General features: G+C 40.6%; 1 protein-coding gene across 3 annotated transcripts in view; it reads right to left on the bottom strand.

Annotated features, from left to right (window-relative positions):
• Nucleotides 1–1068: 1068 nt before the first annotated feature.
• armi (probable RNA helicase armitage) overlaps nt 1069–26314 on the bottom strand; it is a 54057-nt gene continuing 28811 nt past the window's right edge. For 2 of the 3 annotated variants that reach the window (XM_071684523.1, XM_071684524.1), the window contains one exon: nt 18405–20855. In XM_071684523.1, coding sequence (XP_071540624.1) covers nt 20646–20855 — 210 coding nt within the window. In that variant the 3' untranslated portion in view covers nt 18405–20645. Of the gene's footprint in view, nt 2201–3025; nt 3142–6684; nt 6866–7916; nt 8225–18404; nt 20856–26314 lie in introns of those variants that run through there. The other variant, XR_011715414.1, reaches the window with a different exon arrangement.

Raw genomic sequence — 26314 nt, 5'->3', positions numbered from 1 at the left:
CTTTCTCTCTCTCTTTTTTCTTTTCTTTTTTTCAAAGGAAGGAACAGAGAAGGGGGCCAGGTGAGGATGTTTCCTCAGAGGCCCAGTCCTCTGTTCTTAACGCTACCTCGCTGAGGCGGGAAATGGCGAATAGTATGAAAGAAAAAGAAAATACATACATACATATATATATATATGGTTAAGAACAGAGGACTGAGACTAAGAGTGAAAATCCTCACTTGGTCCCCTTCTCTGTTCCTTCTTTTGGAAAAGTAAAAACTAGAGGGGAAGATTTCTAGCCCCCCACTCCCTCCCCTTTTAGTTGCCTCTCACGACACACAGGGAACACGTGGGAAACATTCTTTCTCCCCTATCACCTGGGATAGATATATATGTGGGGATACGGGAGAAAGAATACTTCCCACGTATTCCCTGCATGTTGTAAAAGGTGACTAAAAGGAGTGAGAGCAGGAGGCTGGAAATCCTCCCCTCCAGTTTTTACTTTTCCAAAAGAAGGAACAGAGAAGTGGGCCACGTGAGAATCTTCCATCTAAGGCTCAGTCCTCTGTTCTTGACACTAACTGTGGTTTCAGGAGTGGTAAAGGATGCATAGATTAGTCATTTGCTTTGAAAAATTTGTATGGGAAATACTCTGTCAAGCAGAAGGATTTGTATGGGATATATATGGATATGGAGAAAGCATATGACAGGGTTGAAAGAGATGCCATGTAGGTCTTAAAAATATATGGTGCTGGAAAAAAAGTTATTATCAAGAGTGTAAGGTGTATGTAAGAGTAGGAGGAGAGGAAAGTGAGTGGCTCCAGGTGAAGTATGGTCTATGGCAGGGGTGTGAGATGCCACCATGGCTGTTTAATATCTTTATGGATGAGATGAGGGAGGTAAATGCAGGTTTCTTGGAGAAAGGGAAGAGTATGCAGTCTGTAAAAAAAGGCTCAGGGTGTTACTTAGGACCTCCTTTCCATAGGTTATGCTGCTCAAGGCTGGGCTACTTTCAGTGATAGGAAAATCATGGACTCCTTTGAAGTGAAAAGAATTTTGATAAGAATGTATGCCAAATAATACACTCTAAGAGCCAGGTAACATCTATTAATTGGTCAACATGCCAAAACATATACATACACTAATGAGATTCTCTCTTGGTGTTTTACCTGGGACTGTGAAAGGCTTTCTTGCCTACATGTGGTTCCTATTCATGGATCTAGAGTTAGAAGTCCTTAATAGCCTGATTCTTAGTGAGGTAGGTTTCCCTCTTGGTGCAGGTTCCTAGTCATGCATACTAGAATGCTGTCCTTAGTGTTGCATGCTAAGAATGGCATTCCTACCCACCTTTGGGTCCTAATATTGTGTCCTGAGAGACATCTGTCCCAGCCTGTGGTTTTAACAGTTTTATCTTAGGGAAAGCCTTGCACCTAGCCTGCCTTCCCCAGTGTTACATCCTGAAGAAGGCCTCCTTCCCTGCTTGTGGTCCTTCCTGCTGTATCCTGAAGCCCTATCCCACTTTCCCCTGTGCCTGTGCTCCCAAGTACAACCCAAGTTTGCCATTCCTGTGGATGCAGGGTCCTCTAGTTCTGCATCCTGTTCATCTAGCAGTACAGCTGAGCACTAACAGTGTTATCCAAATCATAATAAATAACACAGCTGGCTATCTGGTGATGTATATGACCCACATCATGGTCATGGAATCTTGACCTACTCTGTAGCTACACCTATGTATTCTTTGTCATTTTTGCTGATGAACATACTGATACTGGTATAATTTGTTTCAAGAGATTGCTGATGAGAAGCTATGGAATAAAATGTACAGACTCCTGAGGAGAAAGTAGAAAAGTGAGCTACTTCAGAAGTTTGGCATGAAAGCTTAAGGATGACTGGATCCAAAAGCTGATGAAGGTTTTGGCGAAGTTGTGTAGCATATTTGGCCTTGAATGAGTTTCTGTTGCTTTAGAATTTCTACCTCCACTGGCTTTACATCCTGGGCTGTGATGTAATCATAGTCAGGGTCATCCTTGGGAATATATTTGCCTTTTGGTGCCACTGGTGGAACAGCTGAGGCAGTGGCAAAGGTTTCAATGGGGCGAGGAGGAAACTCTGGCAATGATTCTGTGTCATCCATATTCCCAGTAGTTCCCTGAGGAATGGTGCTAACTTCCTTCAGGCCAACTACCTGATGTGTTGGTGCTGGCTTTCCTTGCACCCATGCCTGCAATATAGTGCAATTAGTTTGTCAATATTTTCTATGCACAAAAGACACATTCAGATACACATATTTACACACACATTTACACACACAAATAAATATATAAATCCTTCCCTCCAATTTTACTTTTCCAAAAGAAGGAACAAAGAAGGGGGCTAAGTGAAGATTTTTTTTCTCATACGGCTCAGTCATCTGTTCTTGAAGCTACCTCTCTAATGGTGAATATGTATAGAAAAAAATTTACATCTATAGGTCCATCATTTCCCTGCTTCTGATCGTAGTGTGGCCTCGAAGCTGAAGGAGCCCCATAAAAGGGGTCCTGGGGTTTTACATATAGTAAAAATGACACATACAACACTGTTGGACCAAAATCAGATCATGCATTACCACTTTGGTTGCCTTAATACATAACATGCAGAACTGCCAGGCAGGGTATATGGCTTGGCAACTAAATTCTGTGCCTGAGTTACTGAAATCAAGCTACTGAAACTGAACTAAAGCCACAGACTTTTCTAACTTTAAAAGTAAGGATAAACAAGCCATGACTGCAACTTTTAGATTTCTCAACAGATTTGATGATGTCTACAGAGGGCAATTTTTTTGTAACCAGAATGACCCATTAAGTGAGAACAACAGAAAAGTAAGCAAAGGAAGAGGACAAAGAATGTAAAGAGCTATATCAATAAAAAAAAGAGTAGTTAACAAATGTAAAAGAGTAAAGTATGAAGCAATAAATGTAAAGAGAAAGAAAAACTTCAAGAAGTTGCATGATAGGAGTCCCATGAATATAAAACTCAATTTTCTTAAGCACATGAATGGGTGACGTACAGGTAAGGCGCCCAAGGGCAGGAGACGCAGCAGGAGCACAATGATGACAACAGAAGCGATCAATAGCATCAGAAATACCACCAAGGTGCTAGTCAGCCCTACTACCAATGAAGAAGCTGAAAAAGAGAATATGTATATGTATATATATATTATCATTATTATACTTACTGCCATCTCCCTCGTCAGCGAGACAGCGTAAGGAAACAGACAAGGAATGGCCAAACCCACCCACATACACATGTATATACATAAATGCCCACTCACGCACATATACATACATATACATATACAGTCATATACATATATACACATATACATATTCATACTTGCTCCCTTCATCCATTCCATATATAAATATATATATATGGAAGGTAAGTTTGAATGGGAAAAACTGGAGGATGTGAAGTGTTTTAGATGTCGGGGAGTGGATTTGGCAGCAGATGGAACCATGGAAGCAGAAGTGAGTCACAGGGTGGGGAGGAGGCAAAGGTTCTGGGAGCGTTGAAGAATGTGTGGAATGCGAGAACATTATCTCGGAGAGCAAAAACGGGTATGTTTGAAGGAATAGTGGTTCCAACAATGTTATATGTTTGTGAGGCATGGGCGACAGATAGGGTCATGCAAAGGAGGGTGGATGTGTTGGAAACGAGATGTTTGAGGACAATATGTGGTGAGGTGGTTTGATCGAGTAAGTAATGAAAGGGTAAGAGAGATGTGTGGTAATAAAAAGAGTGTGGTTGAGACAGCAGAAGAAGGTGTATTTGAAGTGGTTTGGTCACATGAAGAGAATGAGTGAGGAAAGATTGACAAAGAGGACATATGTGTTGGAGGTGGAGGGAACATGTAGAAGAGGGAGACCAAACTGGAGGTAGAAGGATGGAGTGAAAAAATTTTTGAGCAATCAGGACTTGAACATACAGGAGGGTGAAAGGCATGCAAGGAATAGAGTAAAGTAGAACAATGTGGTATACCGGGGTCGATGTGCTGTCAATGGATTGAACTAGGGTATGTAAAGCGTCTAGAGTAAACCAATGAAAGTTCTGTGGGGCCTGGATGTGGAAAGGGAGCTGTGGTTTCAATGCATTATACCTGACAGCTACAGACTGAGTGTGAATGAATGTGGCCTTTGTTGTCGTTTCCTGGCGCTACCTCGCGCACACGCAGGGGGAGGGGGCTGTCATATCGTGTGGTGGGGTGGTGGCAGAAATGGATTGAAGGCAGCATGTATGAATATGTATATAAGTATATATGTATACGTCTGTCTATGTTTATGGATACGTTGAAATGAATAGGTATGTATTTGTGCATGTGTGGGCGTTTATGTATATACATGTGTATGAAGGTGGGTTGGGCCATTCTTTCATCTGTTTTCTTGCGCTACCTCGCTAACGAGGGAGACAGAGTCAAAGTATAATATACAGATAAATATATATACATAAATATATATATATATATATATATATATATATATATATATATATATATATATATATATATATATATATATATATATATTTATCATATATAAATGGGTATATATTTAGTTCAATGCCACATCAAATCTAAGTTTACAGTATCACTGATTTTGTTTAGCAATGTATGGCAATGATTTAAAGCTTCTTATATCTTAACATCACAATAATAAATACATTGACAGTGAAGAGGGTTAGAGAAACAAAGGACCATGTGAAGTTAATGTAAAAGTAAGTGGAACTTCTAAAAATCAATAGAACTTTTGGTAACCTAACTTAACTTCCCCTAAAAGCCTTTATTTGTTGAAAGGAATAGTGAATGTAATGGTCTCTTGTTTACATGCAGTTGGTTGTTCTGTGCCTTTGTTCAAACACAAATGTATCCTCCAGCACATCACCATGTGGTGGGACAGACACTGCAAACAGTAATAAGGTTTGGGCATTTTAACTAAAACATTAAACTAACAAAAAAATCTTGGTTGCTACGGGAGGTTAGGTCAGGTTCACATAGTTTCTGCTGATTTCTAAAAGGAAATCACTTAATCTTATGTTAATCATCTTCATATTTTCTTTATTCTTCATAGCCCTTCCCTCTATCAACTTAAATGAAAATATCATACTAACAGCAGAAATAAGTAATATGCTCCAAATCACAGAATGCTATTCTTGTATTTTATAAATGTTGCAGAACAAAATCAGTGATACTCCAAACTTTTATTTGTTGTGACCTTTAAACTACAGATTTATCTATATTCACACACACACACACACCCATACTTCCTGCTCCATGTGCCGCTTCTATTTCTATGTGAAAGGAGTGCAGGGCAATTTAATTGTAAGTGCTTGGTATCCTCTTCATGAAGGATGCATCATGGACATGAAGGGCCTTGGAATGTGATGAAACTGTGTGTAGTGTTGTTGTGATGGGTGATGTCAAGAGCATAAGTGGGAGAGAGTGTATGCATGACAGGTTGGAGTTTAAGACTATTTTCAAAGCTCAGGCTTGTCAGGTTCTTTCAGTGTGTATGTTTTGTCCGTGTTATATTTGTTAGAGGTGATGTAATTGGTGAGTAGAGGTTACTGAAGTATAAAGCAGAGGTAGGATTATAATTTCTACCTGGATGTTGGTTGTTAGTTATATTGTTGTTTGGGTGGGAGGGGTCTAATGCTCTTGCATAGAGTTGAGTGCCAAGCATGATGAGGTGGATCTGCACTGGGAAAAACTTCATTTGATTGTGAACACAAAAGCAGCATACATACTTAATGCCCTCAAACCACTAACTGGCACAGGATTTGAACATGAGAAAGAATCCTTTACTAACAACTCAACTGCTCCATTCTACACAATACCTCACTTGCCAGGTCTTCCATCCTCTCAAAAGTAAATACAAACAGCTGCAAACCACACATAACAGTGCACTCGGAACAATCACTGGATGCCTAGCAACCACAAATACTCAACACCTTCAAAATGAAACAAAGATCTTCCGAGTATTTCCCTATCCAAAATGTACCCTGGATGGATGGTGGAGGTGGCTGAGAAGGAAAGGTGATGGTGCTGGTTGCTGTGGCTGGACCAGCTTTCTGTTGTATCCTGGGCAGTTGGTGGAAATGGCTGAGGTAGAGATGATGATGGGGCAGGGCTAGTTATGGGGCTTGCTGCTGTTGTGTCCTACACAAATGGCGGAGATGGTTGAGATAGGGCAGGTAATGATCCTCACTGTTGGGGCTGGACCATCTACTTGGTGTGTGTTGGGCAGATGATTGGGATGGCTGGGGCAGGGCAAGTGGTAGTGCTGGCTGTCAAGGCTGGGCCACCTACCTGGAGTGTTCTGGACAGATGGTGAAGGTGGCTAGGGTATGGCAGGTGGTGAAGCTGGACCACCTACACAGCATGTCCTAAACAGACGGTGGAAGTGGCTTGAGAAGGGTAGTTGGTGGGTCTTGCTGCTGGGGGTAGGCCACCTTCTTAGTGTGTCCTGGACAGATGGCTGGGGCAGGCCAGATGGCAGTACTGGCTGCTGGACTTGGGCCTCTTACTGAGTGTGTTCTGGACAGATGGCAGAGGTGGGTGGGACAAGGTAAGTGGTGGTGCTGGCTGTCAGGGCTGGCATCTAATTGGTGCATCCTGAAGGTGGCTGGGGCAGGACAAGACGTGGGGCTATCCACTGGGGGAGGGCCACTTACCTGATGTGTCCTGGTAAGCTAGTGGAGGTGGCTGGGGCAAGGGTGGTGGTGCTCCTGAAAGCTGGGATTGGACCACAAACACAATGCCTGTCATGTTCTCCATAAAGTTAGCCTCTATAGTAATGGGGGTCCCCTGGCCATCCTCTACCCTCTCACTACTAATCCAATTGCCACTGGCGACCTGCAAGTCAAAAGGGGTCAGTGGACATTAGATAACAATGGTGCAGGTTGGGCCACATTCGTTAACACTCAGTCTCACCGAAACCACAGCTCCCTTTCCACATCCAGGCTCCACAAAACTTTCCATGGTTTACCCCAGACGCCTCACATGCCCTAGTTCAGTCCAATGACAGCATGTCGACCCTGGAAACACCACACAGTTCCAATTCACTCTATTCCTTGCTTGCCTCTCACCCTCCTGTACGTTCAGGCCCCGATCGCTCAAAATCTTTTTCACTCAATCCTTCCACCTTCAATTTGGTCTCCCGCTTCTCTTTGTTCCCTCCACCTCTGACAGATATATCCTCTTTGTCAATCTTTCCTCACTCATTCTCTCCATATGTCCAAACTATTTCAACACACTCTCTTCTACTCTCAACTATACTCTTTTTATTTCCACACATCTCCCTTAACCGTACATTACTTACTCGATCAAACCACCTCACACTACATATTGTCCTCAAACATTTAATTTCCAACACATCCACCTTCCTCCGTACAGTCCTATCTATGGTCCATGCATCACAATCATATAACATTGATGGAACTACTATTCCTTCAAACATACCCATTTTTGCTCTCAGAGATAATGTTCTCTCCTTCCGCACGTTCTTCACCGCTCCCAGAACCTTTGACCCTTCACCGCTCCCAGAACCTTTGACCCTCCCCATCCTATCACTCACTTCCACTTCCATGGTTCCATTCGCTGCTAAGTCCACTCTCAGATACCTAAATCACCACTTTCTCCAATTTTTCTCCCAACTGACTTGTTCCTCAAACCCTACCGAACCTAATAATCCTACTCCAAAGTAGCTTTGGGTTGCAGGAGCCTTTTGAAAGGGATCCTGAGTAACACCAGGACTCTTTCATAGGAAGTATCCTGGGGTAATGATAGATAAGAAAAATATATATTGGATGGTATCATTTGCCAATCAATTTCTGGCAATGTATGACTTCATCATCACATCCTCGAAAATAAATGTGCATGCATGGATGTCTCCAAAATCACTCACCTCATACTCACTGTTATTCAGCTTCAAAGCTAATTTTAGCGACTGTGAAATGTTTAGTCCAGAGGCAGGACAAAGAAACACGTTATTCTGTAATGTGACATGACCATGGACGTCTAAGGAACTGATGGTTATCTTCACTCTGCCCAGGGACATTACTATGGGTACCTCCTCTGTGGCTAGAATAGTAATCTCCTCAGTACCAAATAGCTGTAACTCGACGGCTGGCTCATTCACCGTCAGATTCCATACAGCTCGTCCTGGGGACTCGACAACTGGCTCATTCACCGTCAGATTCTGTACAGCTCGTCCTGAAGTCCAAAAAGAGTGACAATATATATATATATATATATATATATATATATATATATATATATATATATATATATATATATATATATATATATATATATATATATTCATACTATTCGCAATAACAGGTACTGAAACAAAGAAGTCTGTAGGCCAGTTAATGGAAGGTTTAAAACGCACTAGCCATACACGACCAGTGTTTGCTAGGCAAAAGACAGATTATAGAGACAGTGGACAGTCGACTATCTGCGGAGAAATTAACTGAATGAGAGACTATGGTTTAGGAAAAGGTCATGTGTTACGAACCTCTAAGTTTTAGGAGAAAGTGTTATAAGTCCAGGATGAAGCACGAGGGCTGGGTGGACTGTTTGTATCTGAACTGCCAGGAGTTTGACACGGTACATCACAAGAGGCCGATTAAAAAGCTGTATGACCAAGAAAGAATAAGGGGGAAACTCCTATAACAGATTATCTCAGTGGGAGGGAAGAAAGGAGGCATGTTAGTAGGTTGAAGAGACCAGCGGAGTGCCATAGGGCGAATTCGATTCTGGGACCATTACTCTTCACGATCTCTACCAATCACTTGCCTGAAGGTATGGATCCTATCCAAAATATGTTTGCAAATGATGCACTGACTCATCACAGTTAAAGACATTCACACTCAACAGCCTCTAGAGCAGTATAGAAAAAAAAAGAATAACGTGGTACCAGAGAACAAAAAAGCTACAGAGTGGGTAACACGCTAACGCACTACAGAACTATAAAATCCTGGGCAACACAATCACATCACAAGGCTTCGCAATAAAACGTTAATAAAGCCTTGATAACAAGACATCTCTGTCAAAGTACCGCATACGATATATGTGGGAAAGCAACCCTGCCGGACTTGCAGAGATTCTGGCAGCTACCTTATTGCGTATGATCCTTTGCATATTGATTAAGTCCCTACAAATCTTGAATATCGAAAAAAGTACAAAACCGGGTTCTACAATTCGTCACAAACTAAAATACATCCTCACATTGAAAATATCGAACAACTTGAGATAAACACAGTTAGTACTTGCGAGAGGGAAGCAGCACAATATACATAGGCAGGAACTTAAAATACACAAACTATACAAATATCCAAAACCTTGGCAGTAGTACGATCATGGTTACTAAACACCTCCGAATGAGACTAAAAGGCCGAGATAGTCTCCAATCATCCATCGATATACACAATAAAAGATCCAGTAAACCACGCACTTATTCAGTACAACCTACACAATGCAAATATACACTCTACAACTACCATCTTTTTCTGATCGTGCCTTCCCATATCTACTCAGTCTTTTCTATTTTCCCTCCTTATTACCCAATTAAAAAAAAGGAACATGCAAAGGATACTGCTACCAACTGCAGATGATAAGAAATGAAAAACTTTGATGCCAAAGATGGCACATAGGAAACAAGACCTCATAGCGGCAGTAACACTAATCTTATACACTTTTGGAGTATGGACCATTCATGTCTTACTCATTAGTAAAAAATATATATCAACAAGTCTGTTTAATTACTACGATAACAAAAAATCATCCAAAACCGTCGGAAGACCCATAGCAGCCGTTCAAGAGGACAAACTATTACATATGAAAAGAAAAAAAAGATAAACGGAGTGGTGCAAAAATTGTCAAAGGAACTCAATTACCGAGACATGCAAAAGAAGTGAGATATGCCTAAGAATGGAGATAGAAATTCAAGGAAGGGAATTTGCAGCGTTATATGGTTGGGTATACTAGCCTTAAATACACTGTTGACTTTCTATAATCGCTTAGAAAATAAAAACGTTACCAGTGGATTTTCATTTGATAATACTGTCTTGTAACTGGCTGTGTTGTTATATTTAGACTGTCCTTGTAAAGTATACAAGCTCAACGGAGATGGAAGAAATATCGAAATTAGCAAAAATTATCTAATAAGCACACGATTGATAGAATTTTTTTTTTGCTACCGTCTTCTGTCGCGTGGGTCACCGTGCTGTTCTCAACTGGACCCCTTGAAAGGCCTTACACTAACAAGTCACCATCGAATTACGATGACCAGACCATAGCAGACGTGATTCAAATGAAAATGTGCCTAATTAGAGACGATGTAGTGAATATTCTTCGGGTACAATCTTACATAAATTGCCATTACTGGGTTCTCACACACAATTATATCAGTTGATGACCTTAGAAAAGAGGTGAAGACATGATTGTAGGAGATGACTAATGCCATAAGGGAGATTCTTAACACATTTATGGACTGCCAGATAGATCGACAGTTACTTTGGGCAAGTAAGGGACATGGGTAAGGGATGGATGATACACTTGTTACCAGGAAGAGGTGTACGAAATACGGGAAGTGGGATGCATTTAAGAAATGACAGATAACTCACCATACTCAAAGTCTTGGGCGTCCACAAGTGTTAACACCAAAACCGCCATCAGCATCGACTGTGTGCCAGCCATGCCCTTCACTCATGGGCGAGGCTGCGAGTTGTTATCGTCAAGGATCAAGGATGACTTTCATGAACTCTCACTAGACCTTAAAAATTAGGTCTCTTGAGGGAGACGCATATCTAAGTTCGATGTGCAAAATCAAACTGTATATCCCCAACTGGGTAGTAAGGGTAACACCATTAGCAGCCAAACACAATTAGTCACCATTAAGCTCGTATGAAAGTCAACGAGCTATTATATAAGTTTCTCCTTACCCGACCAGACTCGCACTGACCTTTGTCTTCGCTCACAAGTGTTATTTCCTGTCAGTCTCGTATGACTGGTAAGAGAACAGACTTTTGATAAACTCCATGATATGACGAACTGCATGTACACAGCTCCCTCAACGCCAAAATTTATTCATATTATTCACGGTGTGTATCTTTTAGATAATCATACCAAAGAACAGATTTCAGGAGGCTTATGTATACACCACCATTAGATCCTTCCGGTGAGTGAATATTGAATATCTCTCTTCCCCACCACATGGTAAGAGGCAGGCTTCACCTTAACTTTAATATTGATGTCAAAACAACGCATTACGTCACTGTTGCTAAAGATTCATCAGGGAGGGGGTGTTGCCTTTAGAAAGACCACCTTTCCTCTGCTGTTGCCACACCCTGATGACACTCTCTTTGACTAGAAGAGGACTGTGGCCGTGAATTTGATTACTCACTTAAATGTATGTTGTGGGATCATTATATTCGTATGTGTGTGTGGAATTACCTGTTTGTACTGTGTGGGGCCACAACTTTTATACATTCTCTATTATTCCATACATATCAATAAATGCTGTCTTCATTAACCATATCTTCAGTCACCTTTCTCCATTCATCCTCGTCGCACAAAAGTACATCTTTTCAGCAAGTGTCTTGCTTAATTTAACATCATATCCTCAGGTCGTTATATCGTACATCTTTCATGGAGCTGTTCATGGTCTACGACACGTTGTTTCTTAAATTTACAGGTTGTAATCACGTCACTCCTCTCTTTTTTCTTCTTCCAAGGAGGGCGTACTAAAGCCTCTAGTCTGTAAATAGGCTCTATTAATTCTTTCATAATATTAGTTGCCCATCTCTTGTTTTTGCGCTTCATTAAGAGTAATGACCAAACTTGAGACATATTTTAGAATTATTCTCTACTTGATGTCAGGAGACAGTTTATCTCCAAAGATTATCCTCATTTCTTCCGTGGAAATGTAATAAACTCGGGTATTTTACAATGAACGAAGAAAGAACCTTTACATCAACAGGCTTGTTAACATATGGAATGATTTATCAAAAGGAGCATTTGCATACTACAACACATACCGTAAAAGTGTTCAGGAACGGACTTGACGGATATTTTGCTAGTCTCTCCCATGTCCACTGTCTAAAACGTTTGCAAAACTTTTGTTTTACTGGTTATGGAGACTTGCCGTGGCCACCCCGTCAAGGAACTCCCGAAGGAAACGTTCATCGTAGATATAAATAGATATCTGTATTTTCTTTCCTGCTCTCTCCACATGAAGGCTCTATTGGTCTGTTGCTGCTTAAGTCACGGTGTAAATTTTGTGATATCGGAGCCTTTTTGGTAAATCTTACCGATCAAACCTATTAGTTACTCGTAACTAAATTTCTAAACGATACCTACCCATCTGAAAACATTGTTCTCGGCCTACATAAACTGACCACTAAAATTCAGTTATTCCATATATATATATATATATATATATATATATATATATATATATATATATATATATATATATATATATATAAACGGTCATTCTATTGCGATAAATCAAGTACAGTGACCTCTTGCACGGTAGTGATTCTGACCGCCGTGTTGATGTCATGACAGTCGTCATTATTGGAGTGATGTGAACCGACCCCAGTAACGACCATGGGGACTGGGACACTCATATCAATGATGAGTTTCCTATTATCTTATCCTGAGTACCACAACTCAATCTACGACAATGTGGGGTAACACAAATGACATTCTCGGCGTTGACTCAATTCTGGTTAATCAATGACGTCAAAATTGTTTGGGTCAAACACAGTCAACCTTGCTGTTTCAGAGGGACTTGAAAACTGCTTCGTGACGATGATGCCATCAACCCCCCTACCGATAAAACAACACCGCATTTCCTTTATCTAGTGAGTTATATGTGTGACGCGTTACAGTGGTTGTGTATTTATATTAACTCTACACCACATGTTCTCTGTCCCTGGGATGGTATGACAGCTCACAAGACATACTGATTTTATTGCTACTCCGATTAATTATCACGTAAAATCGGTTTGCACTTATGGGTTAACCCACATCACCCTTTAAACAGGCACTCGTATAAGCACCTAACTGGCCGGTGGGATACGATAGGGTGGGTTCTTACCATGTCATCATATCCGAGGATCGTACTAACATGTTTCGTTAAAAAGCATGGGTAACGGTCAATTAAGTTCCCACAGGACGCTTACTTATACCAGTCACAGACGGAAAAAGAATCCCTTAGCATCCTCTACTTTAGCCTACTGTGAAGCAACAACTGCTTTCCAAACTATTTTTCAGTTTATTATTTCTCTCAACCAAAACAGTAGTGTTGGTTGTATATGGCAAGGTTGAGGAGCGGATGGGGCATGAGACGCGCTTTCGGAAATCCTGCATCCGGTTTCTTATCAGTTTTCACCTCGTTTTAAGTATTTTCTTCGGTTCCCCTGATGACTTATTGTTATACTACTCCTCCACCTATATAACTTAACAGATGTTCCATGTTCTTATCCACGGAAATAATAAGTAATTATTCTGAGCACGTTTTTTAAGATCTTTGAATCAGTTAGGACACGATTCGATTGTGCCACTGTTGGGAGAAATTAATCTCGTCAACACGTGGATGACCCTTGAACAAGGTGATTAAGGGTTTGATCAAATGTCACATCATGATACCCGAGTCATAGCACTGCGTTTAGAGGTCAGACCGTTGTGCTCACGGTACTTGTACAGTACATTTCACATTACACCACAATATGCCGTGGTAGAGAAGTGGACCAGTTTACTTCACATTACCGCACACGTTTTTTTTTTTTTTTTACCACACTGCCCCACACACATACAATCTAATTCATATTGCCACATACAAAGACAATTTATTCCACAACGCCGCACATAGTTTATTCAATCGACTAAATAGTTTATTCCAAACTACCGTAAGAATAGACGGTATATTCCATACTGCCGCAGTTTATTCCACGATGCCGAACAGCGACGATTTCACCGTATAAAGCCTCACACCCATACAGTTTATTCTAAAATACCCACACACACGTGACAACAGTAGTAGTCAATGTGCGATCTATACCAATGCGTTGGTCTAGAGGCTGTCATCCGGTTTCTTTGATATATTTCTTGATGACATGGTGCCTTTGGTTTACTGGAGCTTTTTTTTCTTCTTTTTGTCGACCAAAGTCCTGCCATACGTAAAACGTAGACTTTCACACTTATAAATGATCTTATATTTCCACATATCACATCAAGTCATTTCGTCATGTGAAACCAACATCATTATTATCACCTTCACACCCAAAATGATTCTCTTACATCCAACCCCTAATCATTCCTGTAACATCTTTTACAAAAATATTCCTAGTTCTGATCAATTATATCAATCCATTTACCTACATCTGCAGTCTACTTCCCTTCCTTTTACCTCATAATGTAATGTCTTCTCAACCAATCTGCCATCTACCACATGTTATGCACAATCATGTAATCCTTAAGACCTTCATTGACTTTTTCACAACACATAACTTTTTCACATTTTCCATATATCTATCCTCAGAATTCCAACTATAATACATAATTCAATGATCTCTATTACTCCTATTTCTGAACTACCCTAAACTATATACATTTGGATTTTACATCAATATATTTGCAATGAAACATGTACAATACTACTTCATGGAAGCTTCTTGCACTGTACACTATGGACCTCCGTGGTATAGCAGTTAACTTTCCTGATCGTAACACATTCACGGGCCACCCAGGGTCAGGAACATAGGTTCAAATCCTAGCTGCAGCACTAGGTCCACAGTCAACCCAGCTGTTCATCTACCCTTTGGGGTTAGTTACTAAAATAAGTATCTAGCCCAGGCTTGCTGAATGTGTTAGATGAGAGAGTGGCAGATATAGGGTGTTTTGGTCGAGGTGGTGTGCGAAGTGTACGTGTAGGAAGAGAGGAGAGTGATTGGTTTTCAGTGAATGTTGGTTTGTGGCAGGGGTGCGTGATGTCTGCATGGTTGTTTAATTTGTTTATGGATGGTGTTGTTGGGGAGGTGAATGCAAGAGTTTTGGAGAGAGGGGCAAGTATGCAGTCTGATGTGGATGAGAGAGCTTGGGAAGCGAGTCAGTTGTTGTTCGCTGATGACACAGCGCTGGTGGTTGATTCGTGAGAGAAACTGCAGAAGCTGGTGACTAAGTTTGGTAAAGTGTGTGAAAGAAGAAAGCTGAGAGTAAATGTGAATAAGAGCAAGGTTATTAGGTACAGAAGGGTTGAGGGACAAGTCATTTGGGAGGTAAGTATGAATGGAGAAAAAGTGGGGGAAGTGAAGTGTTTAAGATATCTGGGAGTGGATTTGGCAGCAAATGGAACCATGAAAGCGGGAGTGAGTCACATACCTATACATCTCAACGTATACGTATATATATATATACACACACAGACATATACATATATACACATGTACCAAATTCATAGTCTGCCCTTATTCATTCCCGTCGGCACCCCACCACACATGAAATGACAACCCCCTTCCCCCGCATGTGCGCGAGGTAGCAATAGTAAAGGACAACAAAGGCCACATTCATTTACACTCAGTCTCTAGCAGTCATGTATAATGCACCGAAACCACAGCTCCCTTTCCACATCCAGGCCCCACAAAACTTTCCATGGTTTACCCCAGATGCTTCACATGGCTTGGTTCAATCCACTGACAGCACGTCAACCCCAGTATACCACATCGTTCCAATTCACTCTATCTTTGCATGCCTTTCACCCTCCTGCATGTTCAGGCCCCGATCACTCAAAATTTTTTTCACTCCATCTTTCTACCTCCAATTTGGTCCCCCCACTTCTCATTCCCTCCACCTCTGACACATATATCCTCTTTGTCAATCTTTCCTCGCTCATTCTCTCCATTTGACCAAACCATTTCAAAACACCCTCTTCTGCTCTCTCAACCACACTCTTTTTAATACCACACATCTCTCTTACCCTTTCATTACTTACTCGATCAAACCACCTCACACCACATAGTCCTCAAACATTTCATTTCCAACACATCCACCTTCCTCCGTAAAACCCTATCTGTAGCCCATGCCTACAGGCCCATTTTTGCTCTCTGAGATAACATTCTTTCCTTCGACACATTCTTCATTGCTCCCAGAACCTTCATCCCCTCCCCCACCCTGTGACTCACTTGACTAGGGCTTCAGTTGCCTACGCTGTCACAGCTAGAAAAAAACATAATTGGAAATAATTACCTTCATGGTCACTCTCGATGTAGTATGTCTTTCTCAAACAGATTTAGTGTATCAATATATACACACAAACTGATTCTATGAAAATCTTACCACCATTCTACACATGAAAATGAAGGTGACATAACTCTCCCTAAAAACACCAAAGATATCAAATTTACTTAAGAAATCCATGATCAAGTTCATTGGCTGCTGACACAGTATTCTTCCCTAAAACACTAAAAATAATCATATTTACTTTGGGGATCCATGGTCAAGTTAACTGACTTTTGCCTGAGTTGTTGCTTCACTATTTGATGAGTTGCAGAATGACTTGGTATCAGGATTTTTTTTCATTTTTAGCAGGTACAAGCTTCATAAGTTTGAAAACTCTTCCTCAGCAATATCATGTTATCCACAAGAGCCTTTTTCATATGAGTGAATGATGAATCGGCTAGTTCTGGGTCATGGCCCCTCTTACAGATAATGGATATTGCAACAATATCAACTTACAGTTTCACTTCCACCAGGACTGCCAAAATTCAATACTGGCATCAAAGGGTCTTTTGATTATGCTATTTGTCAGCAGGATAAGATCTTGTCACACTGATGTTCACAATGGCAGAAACTGCAGCATGCCTAATTTGTAATGGAAGCCCTGACCAGAGTGATCAATGGTTACATGAATGGCTTCTTACCTACGTGAACTTTTAAACACAATGTGATACACAGAGGATGTTCACCAGGGAACATACAGAAGTCAGGGGAAACCATGGCAAGGTGAGTGGGGCCTTGTTTGTGGATGGGAGCTCTGGTTTTTGGTGTATCTTACACGACAGCTAGAAAGTGGGTGTAAGCAAATGAGGGTAGTGCTTCATCTGCTTCTGCCATGACCTCAATAACACAGGAAATAGCAAACATATACAAAATAAATTATGATCATCATATTTTTCATCTATTTACTTATATACTGATATATATTTTTATCGAGGATGTAAGGCATGTGTGCGTGTAGGAAGAGAGGAAAGTGATTGGTTCTCAGTGAATGTAGGTTTGCGGCAGGGGTGTGTGATGTCTCAATGGTTGTTTAATTTGTTTATGGATGGGGTTGTTAGGGAGGTAAATGCAAGAGTTTTGGAAAGAGGGGCAAGTATGAAGTCTGTTGGGGATGAGAGAGCTTAGGAAGTGAGTCAGTTGTTGTTCGCTGATGATACAGCGCTGGTGGCTGATTCATGTGAGAAACTGCAGAAGCTGGTGACTGAGTTTGGAAAAGTGTGTGGAAGAAGAAAGTTAAGAGTAAATGTGAATAAGAGCAAGGTTATTAGGTAGAGTAGGGTTGAGGGTCAAGTCAATTGGGAGGTGAGTTTGAATGGAGAAAAACTGGAGGAAGTGAAGTGTTTTAGATATCTGGGAGTGGATCTGGCAGCGGATGGAACCATGGAAGCGGAAGTGGATCATAGGGTGGGGGAGGGGGCGAAAATCCTGGGGGCCTTGAAGAATGTGCGGAAGTCGAGAACATTATCTCGGAAAGCAAAAATGGGTATGTTTGAGGGAATAGTGGTTCCAACAATGTTGTATGGTTGCGAGGCGTGGGCTATGGATAGAGTTGTGCGCAGGAGGATGGATGTGCTGGAAATGAGATGTTTGAGGACAATGTGTGGTGTGAGGTGGTTTGATCGAGTGAGTAACGTAAGGGTAAGAGAGATGTGTGGAAATAAAAAGAGCGTGGTTGAGAGAGCAGAAGAGGGTGTTTTGAAGTGGTTTGGGCACATGGAGAGGATGAGTGAGGAAAGATTGACCAAGAGGATATATGTGTCGGAGGTGGAGGGAACAAGGAGAAGAGGGAGACCAAATTGGAGGTGGAAAGATGGAGTGAAAAAGATTTTGTGTGATCGGGGCCTGAACATGCAGGAGGGTGAAAGGAGGGCAAGGAATAGAGTGAATTGGAGCGATGTGGTATACCGGGGTTGACGTGCTGTCAGTGGATTAAAGCAAGGCATGTGAAGCGTCTGGGGTAAACCATGGAAAGCTGTGTAGGTATGTATATTTGCGTGTGTGGACGTATGTATATACATGTGTATGGGGGGGGTTGGGCCATTTCTTTCGTCTGTTTCCTTGCGCTACCTCGCAAACGCGGGAGACAGCGACAAAGTATAATAAATAAAATAAATAAATATATTTTGAGGGATAATAATGCCAGATATACAAATTCTAACTTCTTAAAATATTGAAAAAGTAACAAAAAGGACATTAAGAAACTTTCATTTTTAGGTGGGTAGTTTCCAATTTCTTGGAACCACCTGAAATAAACTGCACAATGAAAGGGTTAAACATGTTTTCTTGTCCACTGATGCTTTGAATTATCGTCAGAGCTATGGTTTGTCTTTACCTTAATCGAACATTTTGTTTGTTTACTTCCACTCATTTTATCATTCTACCTATTTCAGGATAATTCATTCCTTTTTCCTTCTATTTCTGCCAAATCTTGTTCTTGATCTTAGTGTGCTTGATCTTGGCAGACAGGTGAGTACAACAGCAGGCTGCTACCATGCTGGTCACACTATCCCCTGACATCACTAATTATAATGATATTCTTGCTGAATATGACTCAGAACTCAATGAATTAACACATAAAAGTAAATGGCCATTTGGTGAGGAAGAAAGGCATAGTGACTCTGGGAAGAAGTAGAGGATGTACATGATTCGCACACACACACACACACACACACACACCTTTACCAAAATGAACATGGCATGCTAGTGGTGCTGGTGGCAGCAATAGAGAAGGCTGGACATTTGACTGGCAGGCTACACCATTCATGCAAAAAGACTTTGTGTTTGATTCCTCAAATTCAAAACTAACAAATGCTTGCACAGTGAACAATATCTCAAAGGAACTAAATCTCATTCTTGAGTTTACTGATAAAGACATAATAGAAAAGATTTTTGTGGAAACAAATAGATATCATCAGTATCTTGAGGAAACATTACTTCCCCTCTCACTTCACTTGACTGGCTAAGTGGACTGACACAACCAAGGATGAAGAATATCTTTTTTTCTCTGTGACGTCTCTCATGTCATATGTAAAAAGAAACAAAATAAATGACTCCTGAACACTAGACAATTTGCACAAGATGAAGATTTTTGGAAAGCTAGTACCTTATGATCATTTCCTTCAATTCATGAAAGTCATTCATTTTGTTGACAATATACAACTTGTACAAGGGTGTGACAAGTTGAAGGAAATCCAGCCAAATCTTGAACACATACATATAAAATTACATACAAAGTGAATGCCTTTTCAAGATTTATGCACAGAGAACACTTTCTTACACACCGTGCATTCATTCATTCATGCCCCTCGTGAATTCCCAAAATTCTGGTATTTCCTCCACCAGTTTTTCATACAATGATCAGTTTCCAAAAAAAAGACAATAAACCAGTTGATATTAAAATCTCAAAGTGAGATTATAGATGACTGCTTGAACCATCCTTCTACATGAATGAGACAGAGAAAAACAGGTACCTTACATGGAGACATTCATATGATGAGTCACTATTTTTGGTTCCACAGATCAGGAAATACCTAACTGGCAATGGATACTACATCACTCTAACTTTGATGAGAAATTTAAAAAAAAAATAATGTTTACAGCCTGACCACTGGAGTAGGGCAACATATTCCAATTATAAGAAGTTAGATTTCTCTGCCTTAATGCCTAAAAAGTGATCATCTGTATACTTTTAAATAATGATTCCTCTGCCTTAAAGCCTAAAGAGTGATCATTTGTATACCTATAAATAATGTGATTACTGTAAGAATTACTAGCCGAATTTATTTCACCTCTGGAAAATATTACCAATTACCCTTAATGTCGAGTAATATTCCTATTATCTAACATTCTACCCACTCACAAAATCCATTAATCATCGCACCTAATTATTGCATACACGTGCAAGTTACGAGGATCTTATAAAGAAAACTACACCTATGACATGGATGAAATAGACAAGGAGGTAATAACATCATCTTAGGTTAGATATCCCTACTTGTACACTTTGACCTGCATTCACATACAAAATGCATTAAAAATGTTAACATGAAATGTACTGTGATTTAATGTTATTTTCAAGTTATGAACTAAAATTCAACATGTCTCATAACTAACACACTGAAAGATACCTCCAACTTATCACAGAAAACCACTTGCCTTGAATATGAAGTTACCTTGTCATATAAACAGTGCTTTCCTCTTGCATGGGCAACTATTTTCTAGGAAAGCACAGACAGTTCAACCATGTTTGCTTATACTGTGAAATAGCCAGCTGTATCAATATCAAAAAAGTTTTTAACTACCTTGGAAAACTTGCTTCCTTGTATCTTATGTAATTTATAGTCACCTAATCCTTGTTACTGTTGATGAGATCATGTAGTTCTGGCCCACGATACGCTCTATTCTGAATGCAGAACTTAATAAATTCTCGCCAACAGTTATCAAGACAGAGTAACACAGGATTTCCTACCACCACTAGGAGTGCTTGTGCTCTCGTCACTGCCACATTAAAACGTTTAGGGCATTTCACAAACCCAAGGCTGTGATGTACATCAACCTGCATTGCAAAAATAATGAAATCAAACATAGATATCATGTAGTCATGGTGCTGCTAATCAACCTATAACCATCAGGTTTTAAGCTAAATCTAATGAGCAACAACCAAGTAGGATTTTCTGGTAGCAGTTTAACATCAATATGTGATATGATTACAAAAGTATAAAGAGCATATTTTTTCAATGTTTGCTGAAATGACAGGCAACTGAATGCCCTAATTATGGTTATTTCCTCTCTCTCTCTCTCTCTCTAATATATATATATATATATGGGATGAAGATGTAAGATTATTAGTGAAAGAGAAGAGAGAGGCATTTAGACGATTTTTGCAGGGAAAAAATGCAAATGAATGGGAGATGTATAAAAGAAAGAGGCAGGAGGTCAAGAGAAAGGTGCAAGAGGTGAAAAAGAGGGCAAATGAAAGTTGGGGTGAGAGAGTATCATTGAATTTTAGGGAGAATAAAAAGATGTTTTGGAAGGAGGTAAATAAAGTGTGTAAGACAAGGGAGCAAACGGGAACTTCAGTGAAGGGGGCTAATGGGGAGGTGATAACAAGTGGTGATGTGAGAAGGAGATGGAGTGAGTATTTTGATGAATTATGTACATGTGTATATATGTACATGTTTGTGTGTATATATATATATATATATATATATATATATATATATATATATATATATATATATATATATATATATGTATGTGTTGAGATGTATAGGTATGTATATGTGCGTGCATGGATGTGTATGTATATACATGTGTATGGGGGTGGATTGGGCCATTATTTCATAAGTTTCCGTGCGCTACCTCGCTAATGCGGGAGACAGCGACAAAGTATAATAAATAAATAAAAATATAAATATATATATATATATATATATATATATATATATATATATATATATATATACATATGTATATTTTTTTTCATACTCTTCGCCATTTCCCGCATTAGCGAGGTAGCGCTAAGAACAGAGGACCGGGCCTTAGAGGGAACATCCTCACCAGGCCCCCTTCTTTGTTCCTTCTTTTGGAAAAAAAAAAAAAAGAAAAAAAAAAAAAAATGAAAGGGGAGGATTTCCAGCCCCCCGCTCCCTCCCCTTTTAGACGCCTTCTACGACACGCAGGGAATACGTGGGAAGTATTCTTTCTCCCCTATCCCCAGGGATAGGGGAGAAAGATATATATATATATATATATATATATCTTTCTTTTTCTTTCAAACTGTTCGCCATTTCCCGCATTAGCGAGGTAGCGTTAAGAACAGAGGACTGGGCCTTTGAGGGAATACCCTCACCTGGCCCAATTCTCTGTTCCTTCTTTTGGAAAATAAAAAAAAAAAAAAAAGAAAAAAAAAAGAAAAAAAAAAAAAGAGGGGAGGATTTCCAGCCCCCCGCTCCCTCCCCTTTTAGTCGCCTTTTACGACACGCAGGGAATATGTGGGAAGTATTCTTTGTCCCCTATCCCCAGGGAAAATATATATATATATATATATATATATATATATATATATATATATATATATATATATATATATATGTTTGAAGGAATAGTAGTTCCAACAATGTTGTATGGTTGCGAGGCGTGGGCTATGGATAGAGTTGTGCGCAGGAGGATGGATGTGCTGGAAATGAGATGTTTGAGGACAATGTGTGGTGTGAGGTGGTTTGATCGAGTAAGTAACATAAGGGTAAGAGAGAGGTGTGGAAATAAAAAGAGCGTGGTTGAGAGAGCAGAAGAGAGTGTTTTAAAATGGTTTGGGCACATGGAGAGAATGAGTGAGGAAAGATTGACCAAGAGGATATATGTGTCGGAGGTGGAGGGAACGAGGAGAAGAGGGAGACCAAATTGGAGGTGGAAAGATGGAGTGAAAAAGATTTTGTGTGATCGGGGCCTGAACATGCAGGAGGGTGAAAGGAGGGCAAGGAATAGAGTGAATTGGAGCGATGTGGTATACAGGGGTTGACGTGCTGTCAGTGGATTGAATCAAGGCATGTGAAGCGTCCGGGGTAAACCATGGAAAGCTGTGTAGGTATGTATATTTGTGTGTGTGGACGTGTGTATGTACATGTGTATGGGGGGGGTTGGGCCATTTTCTTTCGTCTGTTTCCTTGCGCTACCTCGCAATACGCGGGAGACAGCGACAAAGTATAAAAAAAAAAAAAAAAAAAAAAAAATAAAAAAAAAAAAAAAAATATATATATATATATATATATATATATATATATATCTTTTCTTTCTTTTAAACTATTCACCATTTTCCGCGTTAGCGAGGTAGCGTTAAGAACAGAGGACTGGGCCTTTTTTGGAATATCCTCACCTGGCCTCCTCTGTTCCTTCTTTTGGAAAATTAAAAAAAAAAAAACGAGAGGGGAGGATTTCCAGCCCCCCGCTCCCTCCCCTTTTAGTCGCCTTCTACGACACGCAGGGAATACGTGGGAAGTATTCTTAATCCCCTATCCCCAGGGATAATATATATATTTTTTTTTTTATTATACTTTGTCGCTGTCTCCCGCGTTTGCGAGGTAGCGCAAGGAAATAGATGAAAGAAATGGCCCAACCCCCCCCCATACACATGTATATACATACGTCCACACACGCAAATATACATACCTACACAGCTTTCCATGGTTTACCCCAGACGCTTCACATGCCTTGATTCAATCCACTGACAGCACGTCAACCCCGGTATACCACATCGCTCCAATTCACTCTATTCCTTGCCCTCCTTTCACCCTCCTGCATGTTCAGGCCCCGATCACACAAAATCTTTTTCACTCCATCTTTCCACCTCCAATTTGGTCTCCCTCTTCTCCTTGTTCCCTCCACCTCCGACACATATATCCTCTTGGTCAATCTTTCCTCACTCATCCTCTCCATGTGCCCAAACCACTTCAAAACACCCTCTTCTGCTCTCTCAACCACGCTCTTTTTATTTCCACACATCTCTCTTACCCTTACGTTACTCACTCGATCAAACCACCTCACACCACACATTGTCCTCAAACATCTCATTTCCAGCACATCCATCCTCCTGCGCACAACTCTATCCATAGCCCACGCCTCGCAACCATACAACATTGTTGGAACCACTATTCCCTCAAACATACCCATTTTTGCTTTCCGAGATAATGTTCTCGACTTCCACACATTCTTCAAGGCCCCCAGGATTTTCGCCCCTCCCCCACCCTATGATCCACTTCCGCTTCCATGGTTCCATCCGCTGACAGATCCACTCCCAGATATCTAAAACACTTCACTTCCTCCAGTTTTTCTCCATTCAAACTCACCTCCCAATTGACTTGACCCTCAACCCTACTGTACCTAATAACCTTGCTCTTATTCACATTTACTCTTAACTTTCTTCTTCCACACACTTTTCCAAACTCAGTCACCAGCTTCTGCAGTTTCTCACATGAATCAGCCACCAGCGCTGTATCATCAGCGAACAACAACTGACTCACTTCCCAAGCTCTCTCATCCCCAACAGACTTCATACTTGCCCCTCTTTCCAAAACTCTTGCATTCACCTCCCTAACAACCCCATCCATAAACAAATTAAACAACCATGGAGACATCACACACCCCTGCTGCAAACCGACATTCACTGAGAACCAATCACTTTCCTCTCTTCCTACACGTACACATGCCTTACATCCTCGATAAAAACTTTTCACTGCTTCTAACAACTTGCCTCCCACACCATATATTCTTAATACCTTTCACAGAGCATCTCTATCAACTCTATCATATGCCTTCTCCAGATCCATAAATGCTACATACAAATCCATTTGCTTTTCTAAGTATTTCTCACATACATTCTTCAAAGCAAACACCTGATCTACACATCCTCTACCACTTCTGAAACCACACTGCTCTTCCCCAATCTGATGTTCTGTACATGCCTTCACCCTCTCAATCAATACCCTCCCATATAAATTACCAGGAATACTCAACAAACTTATACCTCTGTAATTTGAGCACTCACTCTTATCCCCTTTGCCTTTGTACAATGGCACTATGCACGCATTCCGCCAATCCTCAGGCACCTCACCATGAGTCATACATACATTAAATAACCTTACCAACCAGTCAATAATACAGTCACCCCCTTTTTTAATAAATTCCACTGCAATACCATCCAAACCTGCTGCCTTGCCGGCTTTCATCTCCCGCAAAGCTTTTACTACCTCTTCTCTGTTTACCAAATCATTTTCCCTAACCCTCTCACTTTGCACACCACCTCGACCAAAACACCCTATATCTGCCACTCTATCATCAAACACATTCAACAAACCTTCAAAATACTCACTCCATCTCCTTCTCACATCACCACTACTTGTTATCACCTCCCCATTTGCGCCCTTCACTGAAGTTCCCATTTGCTCCCTTGTCTTACGCACTTTATTTACCTCCTTCCAGAACATCTTTTTATTCTCCCTAAAATTTAATGATACTCTCTCACCCCAACTCTCATTTGCCCTCTTTTTCACCTCTTGCACCTTTCTCTTGACCTCCTGTCTCTTTCTTTTATACATCTCCCATTCAATTGCATTTTTTCCCTGCAAAAATCGTCCAAATGCCTCTCTCTTCTCTTTCACTAATAATCTTACTTCTTCATCCCACCACTCACTACCCTTTCTAATCAACCCACCTCCCACTCTTCTCATGCCACAAGCATCTTTTGTGCAATCCATCACTGATTCCCTAAATACATCCCATTCTTCCCCCACTCTTTTTCTTTCATGCTATTCGCCATTTCCCGCGTTAGCGAGGTAGCGTTAAGAACAAAGGACTGGGCCTTTGAGGGAACATCCTCACCTGGCCCCCTTCTCTGTTTCTTCTGATTGTTGTGTCCAGCATTAGCGAGATAGAACCAGGAAAAGATGAAGAAAGGCCACATCCACTCACATACATTCTCTAGCAGGAATGTGTATTACACCAAAACCACAGCTCCCTATCCACAATCAGGCCCCACAGACCATTCCAAGGTTTTTCCAGAATACTTCAAATGCCATGGTTCAGTCCACTGACAGCATGTTGACTTAGGTAAGTCTGTCTTTTCTTTCTACCTCACCTGCAATTGGACTACTGGCATTCTGTACATAAACATATAATCTCTTCATGTCATACATAACTCTAGGCAACAAATTTCACAGAGCTCATTCTTTATAACTAGTTTTCCTCTGGCGAGTACTATGCGCTAACCCTGACTTTAGGCAAAATCTTATGAGCAACAGATAGAAGCAGTAAGTTGGAACATTTAGGCAGGAGCATTAGGTAGATGTAGTCAGTAGGAACATTAGGTAAAAGCTTCTGCAAACACCACTAGAGTTGTCCTCCAGCAGTGGCCTGTTAAGGGTGAGGCACTAAAGACTGAGAAGTGGCACTGAAGTTTACCCACGAGGGAGTTCCAGGTGGGAACAGGCGCCAGAGATTTAGGTAGATAGGTCAATAGAT

The sequence above is a fragment of the Panulirus ornatus genome, chromosome 38, assembly GCF_036320965.1.
Source record: "Panulirus ornatus isolate Po-2019 chromosome 38, ASM3632096v1, whole genome shotgun sequence".
NCBI lineage: Eukaryota > Metazoa > Arthropoda > Malacostraca > Decapoda > Palinuridae > Panulirus > Panulirus ornatus.
Note: the sequence above shows the minus strand (reverse complement) of the source record. Positions and strands in the feature narration are given on the sequence as shown.